The following is an 18,516-nucleotide window of genomic DNA, read 5'->3' on the forward strand; positions in this document are numbered from 1 at the left end:
TCCCCCCGTCCTGCCACCATCCCCCCGGGACTCCGATCATTCTGCGCCCACTGACCGACACACGACCGGCTCTCAGTGGTGCTTACTAAGACGATCCCTGTCGTTTTTCTTTTCCTCCTTTTCGTGATCGTCTGCTCCAGCCTTGCGTGGCTCGACAACGCCTTCACCACTCTCGATCTCAACGACTCTGTCTTTGGCTCCCGCTCTAGAGACGCCGCCACTCCTACTCTCGTTCAGCATCCACACAGGCCCGGCTCCAAAGTTTACACCCCACGAGGCTCATCTCAAAGCGCCGTGCCTCCTTTGATGCCTATGCCTTTCCGCATGCTCAATATGGCTCTGCCCTCACGATAATGTTCTCCCTGTTTGCCTTGTCCTGATTGCCATCCTGCTGTTTTTCCATGTCCATTTGCCTGCCTGCTGTGTGCATCGCGTTTTCGTCTCTTTGTCCCTTGCCTCCCGCTCATCAACTGCCGCTGTTGCCTTGTAACACGCTCCCGCTCTGCTGATTGGGCTGCCTGATTTGTGATTTGTGCTGCCCCGTCCACCAAGATTGGCTTGTTGAGCCGTTCTTTCTTGTGCTACACGATTTCTTCGGCTCTGACCCCGACTTGCTCTGCCCTTGAGCGTCTCACCCACTGAATGATGGCCTCTACTATGCTCCCCAAGCCGTCCTTTGCCAAGGTAATGTGCGCCCACAGCCCCATCTACCGAGTTCCACGATACTGATTGTTTCTTGCTTGCCGTTTTTAGGTGGCTGCGGCGTCTCTTCCCACCAAAATGCCACGCCTTGGGCCGGGAGCCGCCGATGCTGCCGCGGCCAACAAAGAGACCGCCCCGGCCCCATCTTCTGCCCCCGGACTATCCAGCGCCAGAGATGCCCAAAAGCCTGCGTGCCCAGCGTCCCCAGTGCCCCCAAACGACGCCCTTGCAGAGGCAGTCTCCCAGCTTGCCATCGCCGGCCCGCCTGGTCTCATTGTCGACGGCTCGAGCCTCTCGGATAACACCAAATCCGCTGCCGCAGAGTCCGATGACTCGCACCGAACTGACTGCTCGGAACTCGGCACTAAACCTCCCAGCCTGGACGGCAAAAGTGTCACGTCCGGAACTACCACCACATTCGCTCTTGACGAAAAGGACTCGCTCCGCCCTGATGATAGCGCCAGCGTGCAGGCCGCTGCCGACGACGACGATTCCTCCATCCGCGGCTCTTTGCTTGCCAGCAGCCGTGCACCTCCGTTCTACCCCCGTGCCTCAATCGATGCCAGAACGCCTGGAGGCAATGCCCAGATCCACACCCCCTCCGACCCCGACTCCGACCCGGCTTCAGTCGCAGCAGAAGTCCCGTCGAATACGCTAAACAACATTTACCAACAGGCCCCCGACGACAAGCTTTTGGAAGCTATAGAGTCTGCCAAGGATCGCCAGTTCTTGCTGCGCCTCGAGGTTGACGTCATCAACTTTGTTCAAGAGTCCAAGTAAGCCACTCCGTGCTTGAGACACCTAGTCTGCGGGCTGCCCTCGCAAATACTAACACCCACCTCGCAGAGAGCCCTACATGGATCTGCCTCCCAGCAACTCTTTTTTCCGTATGTTGACCCATAAACTGGCCGACTATTACCACATGACCCATTCGTATGAAAAAGACAATGGCCCGGGCTTTGTTCGCATTTTCCGAACGCCCTTTTGCCGCGTCCCTCCTTCATTGGCTAGCTTTGTTGCCATCACCAAGAGCCCGACTCCGCCACCGCCCATTTTGCCCATGAAGATCATGCGAAGAGGCGAGGACAGCCAGTCTGATACTCTTGCTTCATCAAGTGCTAGTCAGTCCAAGGCTGCATCTGATGTCGGTGGCGCTGAGCAAAAGGAAAAGACCGCAATCAAGGAGAGGTTAGTGTTCCGTTCTTGTGATACCTCGCCTAACTTGACATATTAACGCAGTATGCCTACAGAAAAACTCGAGAGGAGAGAGAGGAGGCTTATAACGAAGCTCGCAAGCGCATCTTTGGCACATCCTCAAGTACACCTGCGGCTGCCAACTCCGTAGACAACACTTCTGGTTAGTCTCATGCCTACTGTGTGCTCTTTCGAGTGACTAACAATCTCCAGAAGTCGAAGCAGACAACGGCATATCTCGAGCCAGTTCAGTGTCTACCAAGGACAAGAGCACAGCCAACTCTCGTCGCACCAAGAACCCTAAGCAACGCCGTGATTCGGGCACTTTTGAATCCAGGCATAACTATGTGCAACAGTGGTCCCATCCTCAGCAATGGGGCTCACAACCACAGCCGCACTACGTTCCCATTGGATCCTTGTATCAGTCTCCGCAAGGCCCTCCTCCAAACCAGAACCAGCAATTGTCTTCTGCGCAGCAACCGTATACCAACCAATCGTCTGCTGCTTATTCTAACGGCGCTGGGCAGGCTACTGGCCCCATTCCCAACGCTCATGGGTATTCCCACCAAGCTTATTGCCCTGGCGGACAGGTGTGTCATCTAACCACCACTCATTGACTTGATCTAAATGCTAACATGTCTGTAGTATCTCCCACATGCCCCAGCTGGTCGTTACCCACAGCAAGGTCACTCGCCAGCCCCATATGGACACAACGCTTCTCCCCAACAGTGGCAGTCTGGTCCTAACCCGCGTCCGACTCACTACGGAAGAGGTGGCATGCCTTCGAATGCCGCAGTTGGGCCGAATGGCATCCACTATCCGTTTGGTCAACTGCCAATGAATGTGAATCCTTACGATGCCAAGTCGCAACATCCCATTCCTGGGAGTTACAACCGACCTGGTTTTACCCTGGGTGGTCAGGCATACGCTCCCGACACCAGAAATCCCAGTTGCCATACAATGGGCCAACCACCACCGCACCCCCAGATGCAGCCCATGTATCCGGGCCCCTCAAACCAGCACATGAGCCCTCGGATGGACAACTATGCCCCAGTAACCTACGCCCACTCTCCGCCGATGAACTACGCCCAGCCATGCATACCGCCGCCTTACGCCACGAATCAACACATGCCTCCCCAGATACCTGGCTATGGCCCGCTAAACATGATGCCATACCCCCATCAACAGGCCCAGTCGCACCACAACTACTCCCAATACTCACATCATGCGCAGTCGCACAACCACCCAGCCGCCCACCCTGCCAGCGCCAAGGTGCTCTCAGCAAACAACGAGAAGCAGGCTAAGCCTGCTGCGGAAATCAACAAAGCGCCCAGTGCTTCGACGACGGCATCGTCTGTTTCTGCACCTGTAGTTGTATCGTCCCCTGCTAGCGCGCTGCCCACCTCGACCTCCGCTACTGCCAGTGCGTCTCCTACGGGAAAGCCTACGGTCGGCCAGGGGGTCTCAGGTCAGCCCTTTGGCAATCTGCCACACTACGGAAACCCGGCTACGCTGCCACAGAAACCTATCTAGGTAGATGAGTGCTTTATAGCGTAGTTGCTGGCTTATTTTCTGTTGGCTCTTGTTTGCAAGGTGACTTTGAGAAAAGGGGAGCAAAGCTTTGGGGAATAAGGAACTCCATTGAAATTAAACGAGGGAGAAAGATTGTAGAAGCTGGGGAAAGAGGAAACAAGAAATATACAGGATGGGATGGGAGGAAAAAGGGAGCGGGGTGAAAGTCGGATATATCTTTTGTTTTACTAGTTCATGAATCGGAGTTTTAGGTGTCTAAAATGATAAAATTGAACACGCGAGTTGAGGAAAGAGAGAGAGCTGACATGTAAAAGTCTAATGCAAGACGGAGCTAGTGAAGCAAAGCAGGGACGATTGTGGTGCTGTTCGTGATGAAGAATGTCACCCCAAGAGGCTTGCCAACTTTCTCATGTGAGCGTTCTCAACGAACCTATCTCGTCCGGGACTATGCAGGTTTAATATTGCTTCGGGGCAGGGGGAGCAATGATATGAAGGTCGTATTTGTAGTAACTGTGGGGGTTGTGGAGTTAAAAGTCAAGAGGAACTAAACATTTGAGAAGTCTATCGAAAACTATGCATTTCTGTACCTTTTGAAGAAGCTCTATGAGCTTGCTGTCCGTCGGACTCTTGCGATGGCGCAAAAGGCTGCGTGTGAAGAAGCGCGCGGCGATAAGGTCAGTGTGTTGTGTGAAGTGAGCTTGAGCACTGCATGTCCTGTCCTGATCTAGAGCACTTGAGATAGATCTGGGCTGGTACGGCTGTCTTCTTATTATTTACCCAAATGATGAAGTCTGAAGGGGTTCTGAGGCTGTCAAGAAGGTCGGTACACAAGGGTCATTCCATCAGCATAGCTCTTTAAGAAAAGAGGCACAGTGTTCACATTACGGTCTTTAGAGGTCAACTGATCTACGTTCCGGGAATCGGATGCTCATCTCTCGATAACCCTGGAGATCCTGATCTCGGGGATCGGGGATTCATGTCCGGGATGCTTGGTGTGTGTGGGCTACTTATCCTCTGGTGGTACAAGGGCCCACATAATGGGTAAATTACTCTTTTGGGAATATTGTGCCACCACAATGAACTGACACTATTTGTGGGTTTTCTGGAAACGTTACACAAGGTCACTGCATTCATCCATTCTTCTCATCTGCTGCTTCGTTCGTTGACCTTCTTTTCGTATAGCTTTGTATCCTCCTCATATATAGTCCAACCAATATCTTGCTGTTGTGTCCCTTGTACCGGGGTTTTGTAAAGCGTGATTGTCCACCCCCAAACTGAAGTAGTTATTCACAACTGACTATGTTTATGGAAATATGCCCATATTAGCTGAGAATCCGCTTGTTCGAAGCTGTATGACCAATACTAATAAAAACATTGCTTCACTGTGAATTGGGACCACTAAGATCTCGACTACCGCCGTTGCTTACCCTGCCGCTGTCTTAGCCGTAAATTTATCTGCCTGTTACCCTTAGATCTAGGTGCTTTAAGTCCAGACTGCTGTTTCCGCCGCTTTATATATGTGAGCTAGACCACATCCACAAATGCGAGCACTTATCTCGTTGAACCAAGGTCTGTTTCCCTGTTGCCTTGATAACTTCAACTACCCCAGATCTAATGGCAGAATCATACTCTTCATCGGAGCCAACTAGAGATTAGACGCCATGCAAAACCAATTCACGGTAGACTAAGGCCGTTCTCTGTTGTCTTAGCGGTGCAATATCTTGAGCACCCTTCACTCAGAACTGCCATAGTTAACTAGACAGACTTGCATAGTTGGTTAGTCTCTGGTACCAGCTTTGGCACAGCCTCAGAGACACTGTTAATCCAAATGGCATTACACTACTAATTCTAGAACCGGAGGCTTTCGCAATAAGGCCCGCCTAGCCCGCGAACTTCTAATCTTTTTCTTTCAAGTTCCTGATTTGACAAGCTCGGATGACAGCTCACAATGCAAATATACGCATGTACAGAGCCCACGCACGGCGATAACTTCAACATCTGGTACTTGTGTACTGAAATATCTTGCCCCTGGCAAGTCTCGCATTGTGATGCCTTCAGGCCCATGCCTTTCAACTACGCCACACCACAACAAGCTTTCCTTGAGCGCTTACTTTTTTTTTCACATTCATTCACGAGCGCAATCACCCATTGGTGGTCATGCGTGTCTTGCGCAAGGGCCAGTTCTTTGCAGAATTGAACTTCACTTTGCTCCGTATACTAATACTCGAGAACTGTTTAGCATTACGACGAAGAATCGGATGAATCCGTTATCCGTATTCTCGGATAGCTGCTGGTTCACAGTCTGCCAATACACACTGGCCAAAGATGGCGTCGTAAAATCACGACCTGTATAAAATGGTCAAAACCGCACTTAACTTTGTTCTCCTGTTTCGTTTTGTAGATTACACTCTCCTGCCTCTCAACACCACTAAAACACACTTTCTACTTATCTTTGCTTACACTTATCAACTACACGTTTGTCCACCATGAAGTCTATTCTCCTTGCTGCTTCTACCCTGGCACTGATTGCTGCCCAAGGCGTGGAGTCCAAGCCGGCTTCTACTACTGATATCGCCTTAATACCCAGCGCTACAATGCCCATCAGTTCTCAAATGACGCTGCCCCCCAATCTCAAGAACATTCCTTGGTATGTGGACAAGGTCAACTATCCCATGGAACTTCTTGACGGGGTGAAGAATATGAAAGATCTCGCCAAACTACCACCGGTTGCGATTTACATTTACGGGGAATCCACCAGCGCTGAGGCTGTATTTGTGTTCCGTGACTACTTCACAACCAAATTTGAAAATGGCCAGACTCTTCTCGGAGCAGCCCATGCAGAGCCCACTCGGACTGTCCCGGCTGCTAATCCCGCCGAAATTACTACTCCTCCGACTCAGGATAAAGTGCCTCACTACATGCTGCCCTACAACATGGATCTTGTCAGAAACGCCAAAAGTCCAGATGACTTTAAGAAACTGCCGGATGTAGTTTTTGTGATTGGTACTGAAACCATGAAGGTCCCTGCTGATATTCACTTCTCTGATTTATATAATGCTATAATGGCCACCTACTTCCCTGCCAACCCACCCAATACCAAGGTCAATCCTAAAACTACAGCTACCTGGCCCCTAGACCTTTCCGAAAATCCCACTGAGACCCTCAATCCGGTGGTGCCTGACACCCCCAACGCTCCCGAAATTACTAGCCCTCCTACTGTCAACGGGCTCCCTTATATCTTCCCCTACGGCAAGGACTTCTTGACTAACCCCAAGCTGGTTGATTCACTCCCTGATATCACTCTTGATAATGGGGGGCTCTTCACAGTGGTTCCCGCACGGGTATACTACGCCGACCTCCTTACTACCCTTCACAAGGTTGTCCGCCCAGCAACCGATAGACTCAAAGATAAGCAGAATTAAGCAGTATAATTATATCTCTGACGGACGTAGAAATAGCCTCCATAACATCTTCACCTTCTGTCCCACTATCGTCAATACTCTCAAGATCTACTGATATAATGATGAGGACATGGAAACAACGACGGGAATAACTCTTACAACTGATGATGGATACTTTGAGTTCTGGCTATAAAAGGGGTTTCGTATTCTGGCGTTAGATAGCCCTGGCTTGTTCTGGAGCAGACAACATTCTACATCTTAATTCTAGAGTCAATTCACAATTCTTTCCCTATTCACATCGTCCCTATTAATCAAATAATAACAGATGCGTGTAGTTTTGAAGTTTTGGATATTTCTTCTATAGTTGAAGGCAAGGCAGTATTCAAAAGCCCATCAGACCATGGCAACTTGACAACTTGGCACATAAGAGTAGTATTGATATCATCACGAAAACGTAGCAAATTTGGTTATAGATGATCTCTTCTTCAAATGCTAGCTCTCAGCTTTCCGTCCCCAAGATGTAGTCAATAGTGTGGTAGCACAAAACTATATACCTATGGAACTTGACCATTATGTTAGGAGTATATTGGCTAGGCACAATCAATGACGGAGTCTCAAGGTTTGTTTTAAAGATTATATTATAAACTGATGGCCATTGGTACTAAACTTCTAGATAATTCTCATTGGGCTGTACGTACGTAGCTGCCAACCCCTAGGACACCAAGCTCTAGAAACTGTAGATTCCATAACTATCATAGGTGATACCCCATGAAACAAGTGAGTTCTTGTCCGTTCTGGACACTCTGGGAACTTCGTGGGACTGACTGTTTAGTAGTCAATCTGCGGCTGCCAGGGCGCGACGTTGATGCGCAACCATCGGCCTTCCAAGACGCTTTTGCCAAAATCAAACGAGTTGATCTGAAGACTGTTGGTAACCTCATAATCAGTGCAGAAGTCGATGACATCGGAACCGTGTCGTGTGCTGCGGAGACTGCTCCAATCCCAGTCCATTCCCTCGCTCGGGCGGTATACTGTGCGTGAAGGAATATATTTGTCCTTCGGATTGATGCCAGCGCTCTTCCAAATGTCATTAAGAACATTTGTTGTAGTTTTGTGCTGAATGAAATCGTACTGAATATGCCTCACGTTTGCAGCATCGGTGTTTGTAGCTTCTTCCCAGATAGCCAAGAGAGCCTCGGGGTTCTTGAATCTGCTCTCAGAGTTTTCCAAGGAAGCAACTTCGAGGGTGCTTGAGGACGTATCACAAAGGACTTTTGCCTTGAAACTACCCCTGCCCTTCACCTTCACCCAACCGCCTACATCGGGAGTGACTTTCAATTCCAAGCTAATTACAGTGCGGGCATAAACGGCAAATTCTGTAGAGCAAAGGAGAGCAGTAGCTAGAATGTTCAAGGAAACCATGTTGATTGAAGGAATAGAAAAACGATGAAGAGTTGCAGCAAATACTGAATAAAATGAGTAAAATGAGGAGTTGTAAAGATGGTAACGAAGAGCGGCTGTTCAGATGAGCAGATGAATGAGAAATAGAACTTTGAATGACAGTATCGAGGCGCCCAGCTCGAGGTTTATATACACATAGAGGCTGGCTATGGATCACCTTGTCCACATGTGTCGGCCCGACCGTCTTCATAGAGCGCTTCTGAATCCAATACGTCCTTCTATTCCGGGCTACCTAATGAGCTTCACTCGCGTTATCTTGGCAGACGGCATTACAACATTGACAGAAGGCACTGTTAATGGTATGTATGAGATTACGTGTCTTGGTATACAACTTGACATCAGTGTCCTATCCTGTCTGGCATTCACTAGTACTAGCTCAAGTTGGTGATGTCGTTGAACGTAAAGAAGGTGTGTATAATATGCTGTTCAGTTGTAGTAAGATGAGTGATGTAGAATTGAAAGACCCCATTACCAAAGACTAACTCTGAACCAGTTGTATCTTCTCTGGTATTCTAGGTATCGTCTCTCTTCTTGGGACTTTGAGAGTCGTCTGAATCGATACCAATTCAATGGCGAGGAAGCACACGATTGATGGACGACGTTACAATATCTTCACAGTCAGCTCCAATAATCTGCCTCTTTCCAACCTGCGAGCTACCAAGAACCAGGCCGTAATGCAGTCCGAACCGACGATGGTTTGGTCACTGTGTATCTGGAGCATAGACGCATATGAATACCTGTGCAGATGCTGAATATAAGCTACCAACAGGCTGACGTGAAGAAAGCCTACGACTCTGTACGAGCCAGGAAATCCACATTACAGACAACGGGTTAATGAAAATTGACGGAACCATGACAAACAGTTTTTCCGCCATTTACTTGGCTCGAAGTTTATGCAGCAGTTTAACCTTCCGGCCCAACATCTGAGTTTGTCCTGGTAGAAGTTTGACTTGAACAATTTCCCAGATGGCGGCATTCCAACCACCATGCTTACTTTTGTGAGTGAAAATCACGGAGTAGCCGCATGTTTGCTAGGAAAATTTGGAAAACGCATGTCATTTTGCAACTCATATTATATCCACATTTTGTGAGAAATGGAATGCTCGTGACAAGTTCTTTTGTTGATGCAACTATAACACGACACAACCCTTGCATTAGCTATGTTGGAGTCTGATTCATGACTACATCTTCTAACAGTTTAACACTATTGCATAACCTCTTCCTCTGTATTTCAGTTCATATACGTAAACTTGCGCTTGGGAATTATCAATTATACCTCGTTTCTTTTTTGGACAATTGAATCTCTTCATTATTCTCTCTATTTGAGCTTGTGATATTCCGGAATCTACTTTCGTCAAAGGACGTCGGGAAGTCCTTCTATTTAATACTGAGAGTAATCCAGTCTATAGCACTGCTGTTGATAAGAAGTGTTCAGTTTCTTGCCTTGATCTATCTACCTTGCTAGCACCTACTCGAATTCTTGGTTAACTACTCGGCGTCAACTGTTCTTACACTGACACAACGAGACCAATTTTACCCTTCACACCCATCAGCTGCCATATATCGCCGTGATTGACGTTATCCATATCAGCTAGAATGGTACGTCGATCGTTGGCGTTTGCGTCTATGTCGTACTGCGAACGAACAAGAACTCTAATCACAATTCTTGGGCTCACTACATGGTGTGTTCATCTTCGTTTGGTTGTGTAACGTCACAACTCCAGTCCTTTGCTTTCTCATGTACCAGGTGTCAGAAAATGAGTGCCTCATTACATAGATGAGTGCGCCACATTCTCGTATAGATGAGTGCGCACACGACTGGACATACGAGGAATATACAAGGGACGCCAGGAGGTCGCCCAAACCCTGGAACAGAGGGAATTAATAGATCATCGACGCACACACTAGGTACCACATAACTACCGAAACTCGTGCTCAAAGTTATATCTAGAATATTACGGACAAGCTGCATCTTGAAAAATCCTGAATCTTGCATAAACTCAATGTCGATTTGCGAACAAAAGCATGAGAGCACCTAAGATGACAAATGCAAAGGCGTTGTGCAACCAACACTGGAAGTCATTCAAGTCAAGCCTCTCGTAGAAACTGGATTGTCAAAACTTGCTTAGACGACCTAACAGTGCAGTTATGTAGAACCATGCTATCTTGCTATCTCCCTTGTCTTCACTTCCCGACACCCCTCCAACCTGACAAATCTCGTCTGAACAAATGATTCAAAACGCAAAAGCCGGGGCTTCAATCCAGTAAAAAAACATGGCATTGTATCTCATCAATTCCCTTTGCTCTTGACCTCAATGTAGCCTACGTCAACCCAAGATCCAAGTTGATTTTTCTTCAGCCACATGCTTTCGCCACATGTGCCCCACCTGGGTTACACAATTCTCAAACTAACATATTATCGTGATACATACTCCAACGTACCAATCCGGACTTAGAGTGAGAGGTAGTCAGTGTGTGCCGGAATCATATTCTCACAAATGTATTCCATAGAGTCATTGTACCAAATTTCAGGCCTAGTGAGCTTGCTTCTCTGCTCAATTACCCTAGACAGCGAGAAAAATAGGGTTGCAACCAATCACCGCGTTGTCGCAGGATAAGACAACGCCGCCGTGAGAACTGATGTACTGATCTTTGGTGATATCCGTGTGTTAGTCAAGAAGCCTTAGCACAAAGGTGGAGATATCAGTCCCTCACAGTCCAGCTGAGCGAATCCGAGTGGCAGTTGGGGGGCAAGGTTTAACGAACTGCTGACAAAGTGCGAGGTTTGAGACCTAGGGCTGCATGGAAGTGATGGTTATGACAGCCAAACTAGTAGAAATACAAAAAGAGCTCGAGGTACGTAAAACTTGGCTCCAATAATTCTGGAAACAAGGAAACTCACCAAGTGGCTAGGCTAAATGTGAATATTGAATGCTGTATAAAGTTCCCAAAGGCAAGCAACAATCGCGGGCTTTTGACTACTATCTCGAAGACTGTTCATGACTAGACTCTCTATATCCTCTCTTCACCACAACATCAACATTGTTATGCAATTCGGAATCATAAAAGCGTATGTACAATTTTGCTCTCGTCAAGGAGTAGACACTGGCCCCTTCCTGCATACAAACGGCGGGCTATGATATAGGCACACAAGACACAAATGTATATGAGCGATAGGCGTGTGAACGTAAAAAGACAGATTTGTTTGTTCTAGAGAAGAGAGAAACCAGCCCACAGACGCCAAGACGAGGAGAGAGGAAGAAGATGAAGGAAAAGAAAACAAAACCAACAGCAAAAAAGGGCAAATCCAAGAAGATGACGGGAAGAAGAAAAAAATAAAGCACACAGATAAAGAACAGCCAGATGGGAGAGAGAGAAAGACAATACAAGAAAAAGTGAAACATTTTGGGGAAGGGGGGGGGGGCAAGGTGTGAGTAACGGTGCGAGTTGTGAAAGGCTGGGAAGACAAGGTCAAGGACACGAGGAAGAACGGAATGGAAGAAGTAGAGACACATGAAAAAAACAGAGTGACAGGGAACAAAGAAATGACCAGACAAATCAGCCAGGAGACACAAAACAATCGAGGGAACAATACCCAGACAGCGGCGTGCATACACGTTAATCCGTCTGGCGTCAAAGTCTCGCGTTCGATATCAGTCTTATCCCGTGTATTCTCAATGTCCAGAGTCAAGGAGGAAGAGACACATACACACAGGAAGTGGAGAGGAGAGCGTTCTGCGTTTTAATTGTTTTTTGTTTGTCTTGTATTGTCGTCGTACTGATATCATAAGCCCTTTCATTCCGAACGTGGTGTTCATGTTCCGTTCCAACGCCTCCTTGATGGATCCCTTTTTGATAAAGTTCGTGTGACATTCTTTATTTTTTGCTTTTTGTTATTCCGGCTCGTCGCTTTACTCGGCCGCCTCCCGAGGCTCACGAGGCTCTCTGGGCTCGCGCTGTTCCCGGTTTCCGCGGTTGTTGGTGTTGTTATGGCGCGGGTTGTTGTGGCGCTTGTTGTTGTGGCGCTTGTCGCCAGACTTGGCGTTTTCACCGTCGGTCTTGCCCTCGCCGTCCTTGTCCGCAGCAGCAAACGACGACACGCCCAGGCGCTGGGCCAGCTCGATCTGGGTGCGGATAGTGTTGGCCAGGTAAGAGACCATCAGGACATCCTGGATGTGGTTGTTGAAGTCGTGGTCAATCTGCTCGGCACTGATCTTGGGCGTCAGCGACAGCGCGTTCATCAGGAACTGGCCAATGGCGGTGTTGGGCTCCTCCTCCTCATCGAGAACACCACTGACCCATTCGCTGACGCGACCAAGGTGGTCGAGCGTGTTCTCAAGCGAGCGTGCGAGACCCTCAATGTCGGACACCAGCGGTGCAGTGCGGGTCTCGGAGTCCTTGGCGCCAGAGATGGCCTCGAGGGCGCTCTGCTCAGCCTCGCTCGTCAGAACCTTATGCGGCACGCGGATGAACATGCAGCTCTCGGCAGCGCGCTCGGCGTTAACGGCCACAGGTGCGCTGATGTAGCAGCGGGTCTCGATGTCGGCGGTGGGGTCGGTCGACATGGTCAGGTGGATAGCCGGGTGCGGGGCAGTACCGGTCTCGGGGCTGGAGAAGAAGTTCTGGATCAGGGCGCTGAAGCTGTTGAGCTCGTGCGAAGTCGTGTACCAGCCCAGCAGGGTGTCGCGCGGCGATGCTTTAAGGGTCAGGGCCAGCATGTGCTTCTGATACTCGAGGTCCATCTCAACCTGGTCGGCGTTCTCCTTGTGCGGAATGGCAAAGGTGCTGCGGACCTCGACCTCGGAGCCATCCTCTGAGCGCGTGCCAACGAGGGCACCGATGCCACGGGTGGTTTGGTTGTTGTCAATATCACGGCGCAGGGCATGGTCGAGGATGGACAACACAGCCTGGGACTGGATGTTGACGGTGATGGCCGAGGTGTTGAGGTTCAGGCCAACCTGGGCGGGGACCACGGGCCGGGCCAGGTGCAGGAAGTTGGTGGTTTCGACAGCCATGATGGATGTAGGTAACAAAGGGCGAAGGGCGGAGGAGTGCGGGGCGAGACACGGAGCAAAAAACGGGGGGAGGGGGGGGGGGCAGGGACCGGAGGATCGGCGGGAGGACAAGATGAGGGCAGTCTGAGAGCGAACCGGCGTGGGGAGGGTCCTCAAAGAGAGCAGCTTTTCGCGGGGCCTGATGGGAAGGCCAAGTGGAAGTGGGCTGGGCCATTGATTAATGATTTTGCTGGATAGGTGGGGCTGTAAGAATTGTGCGAAGAGCAGCCAGCCCAGCCGATAAGCTTTTGCTGATAAGCCCCAAAACAGACATAAGTGTGGCGCAATGACGGCTATGTGGGGCCCAAGGTTAGTGTGGCGTTGCATTCATGTGGCGCAAAAAAAAGTATGATCCTGTATTTGCGACGACGAACGATGAACTTGCGACGAGTATCGAGAAGGCAGAAGACGCTATTTTCTTTTGATTCTTTTTCCAAAACAATTACTCTATTTGCAGCTACGTTAACAAATATTAGCTCTGCTCATAGCGTTGCCACCGAAATTGTGCTTTTCCTTATCCAGTCGCATTCCCATTCTTCCCAGCGCATATGAGTTTCAGAGGTCGCGGCGGTGGCAGCCGTGGAGCAGGCCGGGGCCGTGGAGGCGGTCGTGGTGGAGGTCGTGGAGGCCGTGGAGGTCGTGGAGGTCGTGGGGGTTCCTTTAGAGGTAGAGGTCGTGGCCGAGGCCGGGGCCGTGGTGCCGCTGCCTTTTCTAGTGCGCGAATGGCAGATGACGACGAGTAAGTAGTACTCTTAGCACCGACTCTTCGATACATACTGACATCTAAATTACTTTGTAGAGACGCCAGTTCATCGAGCGAAGACCCCAGCGACAATGAAATCGAAGACGTCCAGTCGGAATCCGAAGACGAAGAGCCTGCTGCCAAATCATACTCGGCACTTCTGCAGAGTCTGAAGCAGGATGGCCCATCATCCAAGAGACGCAAGCTCAACACTAGCGACGCTGCGATATCAGCCTTAGCCGAAGGCTCTGATAGTGGCAGCAATCAGGAGATGGGTATTGGAGAGGACGAGAGTGGGGACGAAGACGAGCACCAAGGGCCCAAGGATCTTGATTTCGTGGACGAGGATGAGGAAGAGGGCAGCAACGACTCAAGCGACGAACAGGAGCTCAGCGACGATGACGACGAAGACACAACAGACCCATTCGAGTCGCACTGTTCCCCGCCTGACGAATCTGCCGTCGCCGCCAAGGTCAAAATGGCCAAGGACGGTCAATGGACTATCAAGCGTTCGGCATCCAAAGTGTCCCGCTTTGTCACCAATTACCTTGAGGACGGGTCACCCGTTCCTGTAGCCAGCCGCATCTCGGGCCCGAGCACTCTGAACCTCAAGAGCAAGCTCAAGGAGACAGCTGCAGCTTTGATGCCGACCTTTAACCCAGCACAGGCCGAGCTGGCACCACACCTGTTCAACTACCGCGACATCCTGTACTGTCAGCGCACGCCGCAGAACGCCGAGGGCCTGCGGAACATGGTCTGCCTACACGCGCTCAACCACGTGTTTAAGACACGCGACCGCGTCATTAAGAATAACCAGAAGCTCGCACAGAAGAAGGACGACACAGACCTGGAGCTGCGCGACCAGGGTTTCACGCGGCCTAAGGTGCTTTTCATTGTGCCCACGCGCCACTCGTGCGTGCGGTTGGTGGATACCATTGTGGCGCTGAGCGATCCGGACCAGCAAGAAAACCGCAAGCGGTTCGACGAGACATATCTCGACACCGAAACCAAGTTTGGCGACGACAAGCCGGCTGATTTCCAAGACCTGTTTGCCGGCAACGACGACGACATGTTCCGGATTGGCGTCAAGTTCACACGCAAGACAGTCAAGTTCTTCTCGCAGTTCTACAACTCGGACATCTTGATCGCCAGTCCGCTGGGCCTGCGTATGGCCATTGGCTCCGAGGATGACAGCAAGAAGAAGATTGACTACGATTTCCTCAGTTCCATCGAGCTAGTGGTGCTGGACCAGGCCGACGGTCTGCTGATGCAGAACTGGGAGCACGTGGAACAGATCTTTGCGAGCCTTAACAAGCAGCCGCGTGACGCCCACGGCTGTGACTTTAGCCGTGTGCGCAACTGGTACCTCGAGGACTGGGCCCGCTTCTTCCGGCAGACTATAGTACTGTCCGCCTTCAACACGCCCGAGCTGGCCGAGCTGCAGCGCACACACTGCCACAACACGGCAGGCAAGCTGCGCGTGCAGCCCGAGTACGCCGGCGTGCTACAGCAGCTGGGCGTGCGGACGCGGCAGACTTTTGTGCGGTTCGATGCGCACAGCGCCGATGCGGATCCAGACGCGCGCTTTGCCTTTTTCAAGTCGACCATTGTGCCGCTGCTAGTGAAGCGGGCGCGCGACGCCACCGGCACACTGTTGTTCATCCCATCGTACCTGGACTTTGTCCGCGTGCGCAATTTCCTGGCCAACGACGACTCGGTGCAGAGCCTGACGTTTGGCTCCATCTCCGAGTACGCCGATGTGCCCGAGGCGTCGCGCGCGCGCTCGCACTTTATCAGCGGCCGCCACCGCGTGCTGCTGTACACGGAGCGTGCGCACCATTTCCGACGCTACCGCATCCGCGGCGTGCAGCGCGTCATCATGTATGCGCCGCCCGATAACCCGCTTTTCTACAAGGAGATCACGGGCGATTTCTTCGCGCGCAGTGAGCAGGACGAGCGCCTGGTGGCGGGAGAGGGCACGGTTCGCGTCATGTTCTCCAAGTATGATGCCTTCAAGCTGGAGCGGATTGCCGGAAGTGCGCGTGTGGGCAAGATGCTGACAGAACGCGGCGATACTTTTGACTTTGTGTAGTGACAAAAATGGTGTATAAAAGCGGGAGGTGGCTCCGAAGGGGACTTGGACTTTAGATATCATGGCGTTGCATTATTTCTTCTAGTTTTTTTGGCTATAGCTCGTAGTCACGGTTTGAGCCTATCAATCCTTGACATGATACGTGCAAGATATCAGAGGCTCGTTAATGGTGGCTGTAATGATGGTGACAGTGTTATGGTGGTACAAATAAGGTACATGTGTATAATATGGTACAAGGCCATGACAGATGGATGCGCCAGTGTTGGTCAACGGGGTCTCTGGATGGCGTGCCTTTGGGTGTCAATAATGCTTCATCTTTCTCTCTTTCTCTCATCCACTCTCTCTCCGCTCTACAGTTCCTTGGCAACGACATGCTCCGGTTTAAAGTCCTTCTTCAGCGCATGTCCATATTTCTTCTGCAAACGGTCCACCATGGCCTCGAACTCTTCAACAGGCCGGCCGCGCGTGACCTTTTTGACGTTTAGCTTCGTAATGTCGGTCGATGGCGCACCGCGCGCCCGATCCCGTGCCACCGCCATGGCGGTCATCATGAAGCGCGAGTCGCGCGGACCGTCGACAAACTCCAGCACAGCTGACTCGGCCTGGTCGTACGTGTCTAGCGGCTCGGTGCGCGTCACCCGCGTGTATCCGCCGTCACGAGAGGCATAGCGAGACTTAAGGGTGCCAAAGACTTTGGGCAGGAGGGTGTGAGGGGTCTGGATTGCGGGAGGTCCTGTTAGCATGTGACTCTTGTAGAGAGGGGGTTCCACAGGTGCAGCAGAGGATGGCCAGCCTGTCGGCGGTCTGCCCTGTCCGCCCGTCAGACTTGTTGCTTACATAGAGAAGCGCCTGCACCTGCTTGCGGCTCGTGACCGAGTCCCGTTTCGCCAGCGTGATCAGTTTCTCGGCCATGCGCTGAGTCTCCTTGGCTTTGGCATAGGTAGTCTTGATATGCTCGTGTCTGACCAGCTGTGTGACCTGGCCACGCAGCAGCGCCTGGCGGGCAGCCGAGGTGCGGCTAAGGTGTCTGTACTTAACGTGACCACCGGCCATTGTGCGTGTGTCGGGGAGTGTGTGTAGGTGGGTGTTAGTGGATGTCGGTGCCGGTCTCGGTGTATAAGCTTCTTCTCAATGGCAGAAGTGCCACGACGTTGCCGATCAGGGGATCCACTGGTTGTATCGGACTTGCTGAAATGCCGAAAGCCGCCTGCGTTCGGAGGGCTGAGCGCGGAGGAGGAGCGGGTTATAGTCGGCGCTGTCGTTGAGGGCGGGCCCAGTGCAAATGCAAAACTGTGATGGATCTGGCGTCACGTGATGACGATTCAGCAGGGCTGTATTTATTTGAGTTATGACAAGATCCACACCATCCGGGGAGTGCCTTAGTACGCCAACTCCGCTTATACCGGGTGTTAATTTCGAATTCCGAGGGTTAGGGTGTGAAAACTACAGTCTTCGTGATAGCCTCACAGCTTGTCGACAACAACACCCCGCAGGAGACGAAAACACGCCCCTGAGAGCAACGGGCAGGAATTGATTGGGTGATGCTAAATAGAGCTGTTTCTTTTTGTCTTTTTCTCTCTTCATTCACCGGGCTCTGAAATTCCGGACAGTTCTCGTTTTTGTCGCTTCCAACCATGGGCTTTAACTCAGGCTTTGTAGGTGGCTCCCGCTTCCCAGTACACTGGCTACCCTCCGTTCTCTCAACCCTCGCTAACCTTTGCTGTACTCGCCAAATAGGCCGGCGGCGTGACCGTCACTCTAGGTCTTGCCTACCTCTCGCTGCTGACGCATCAGCGAAACCGCGAATACCAGGCCCTCGTGATCCGGGCGCAGAACGCGCAGCTAGCCAGCGCGCTAGACCCGGTGCCGCCGCGGGCAGCGCCAACGCGCGCCGAGGTTGAGGCGGCAGCCCACGCCAACATTGTCGATGCCTCCAAGGACCGGTGGAACCGTGAGCTGCAGAACGCCGTGCGCACGCTGCAGAACACCGACTGGGACGACGTCCGTGAGAAGATGGAGATGAGTGCCCAGCGGATGTGGGCACGTGTAGCGAGTGGGCGCGAGTGAGGGCTCATGTAGGAGGCTAGTTGTGTTTTCTACGATATAGCATATATATCCTAAACCACTATCTCAATGGGACACTCTGCTCAGCAAAAAAAAGTCAAAAGAAAATGTCTAAACAGTTCTGTTTTACCAAAAATATACGAGTGTACTAAGAGGAGAGAGTTCAGGCCCAACGCCGGTGCTAGCAAAATATAAAGAAGCAAAAAAGCATGTAAAGCCCCACGAAAAGAAATTCCCAGCCAAAAATACCGTCCCAAACTCCAAGTTATCATA

At 51.0% G+C, this 18,516-nt stretch overlaps 7 protein-coding genes across 7 annotated transcripts; 4 read left to right on the top strand and 3 right to left on the bottom strand.

The window, feature by feature from the left end:
- Positions 1-645: 645 nt before the first annotated feature.
- Positions 646-3,429, top strand: BROUX77_003262 (uncharacterized protein; the record flags this gene model as incomplete). The annotated part of the gene is made up of 6 exons (XM_073747894.1): positions 646-684; positions 754-1,478; positions 1,549-1,890; positions 1,953-2,059; positions 2,110-2,486; positions 2,542-3,429. 6 exons carry the CDS (start codon positions 646-648, stop codon positions 3,427-3,429), a joined length of 2,478 nt encoding a protein of 825 aa, XP_073605687.1.
- Positions 3,430-5,915: 2,486 nt separating this feature from the next.
- BROUX77_003263 (uncharacterized protein) lies at positions 5,916-6,851 on the top strand (the record flags this gene model as incomplete). Its single annotated transcript, XM_073747895.1, has 1 exon — positions 5,916-6,851. The coding sequence occupies one exon, from the start codon at positions 5,916-5,918 to the stop codon at positions 6,849-6,851; it is 936 nt and encodes a 311-aa protein (XP_073605688.1).
- Positions 6,852-7,658: 807 nt separating this feature from the next.
- On the bottom strand, positions 7,659-8,252 carry BROUX77_003264 (uncharacterized protein; the record flags this gene model as incomplete). Its single annotated transcript, XM_073747896.1, has 1 exon — positions 7,659-8,252. The coding sequence occupies one exon, from the start codon at positions 8,250-8,252 to the stop codon at positions 7,659-7,661; it is 594 nt and encodes a 197-aa protein (XP_073605689.1).
- Positions 8,253-12,202: 3,950 nt separating this feature from the next.
- BROUX77_003265 (uncharacterized protein) lies at positions 12,203-13,306 on the bottom strand (the record flags this gene model as incomplete). The annotated part of the gene is made up of 1 exon (XM_073747897.1): positions 12,203-13,306. The coding sequence occupies one exon, from the start codon at positions 13,304-13,306 to the stop codon at positions 12,203-12,205; it is 1,104 nt and encodes a 367-aa protein (XP_073605690.1).
- A 587-nt stretch (positions 13,307-13,893) lies between these two features.
- On the top strand, positions 13,894-16,179 carry BROUX77_003266 (uncharacterized protein; the record flags this gene model as incomplete). The annotated part of the gene is made up of 2 exons (XM_073747898.1): positions 13,894-14,084; positions 14,145-16,179. The coding sequence occupies 2 exons, from the start codon at positions 13,894-13,896 to the stop codon at positions 16,177-16,179; spliced, it is 2,226 nt and encodes a 741-aa protein (XP_073605691.1).
- Positions 16,180-16,529: 350 nt separating this feature from the next.
- BROUX77_003267 (uncharacterized protein) lies at positions 16,530-17,232 on the bottom strand (the record flags this gene model as incomplete). The annotated part of the gene is made up of 2 exons (XM_073747899.1): positions 16,530-16,895; positions 17,017-17,232. The coding sequence occupies 2 exons, from the start codon at positions 17,230-17,232 to the stop codon at positions 16,530-16,532; spliced, it is 582 nt and encodes a 193-aa protein (XP_073605692.1).
- A 581-nt stretch (positions 17,233-17,813) lies between these two features.
- BROUX77_003268 (uncharacterized protein) lies at positions 17,814-18,246 on the top strand (the record flags this gene model as incomplete). The annotated part of the gene is made up of 2 exons (XM_073747901.1): positions 17,814-17,834; positions 17,917-18,246. 2 exons carry the CDS (start codon positions 17,814-17,816, stop codon positions 18,244-18,246), a joined length of 351 nt encoding a protein of 116 aa, XP_073605693.1.
- Between the last annotated feature and the right edge of the window lie 270 nt (positions 18,247-18,516).

Source organism: Berkeleyomyces rouxiae (assembly GCF_048999995.1).
Source record: "Berkeleyomyces rouxiae strain 22BRR77 chromosome Unknown BrBRR77_ptg000003l, whole genome shotgun sequence".
Classification (NCBI taxonomy): domain Eukaryota; kingdom Fungi; phylum Ascomycota; class Sordariomycetes; order Microascales; family Ceratocystidaceae; genus Berkeleyomyces; species Berkeleyomyces rouxiae.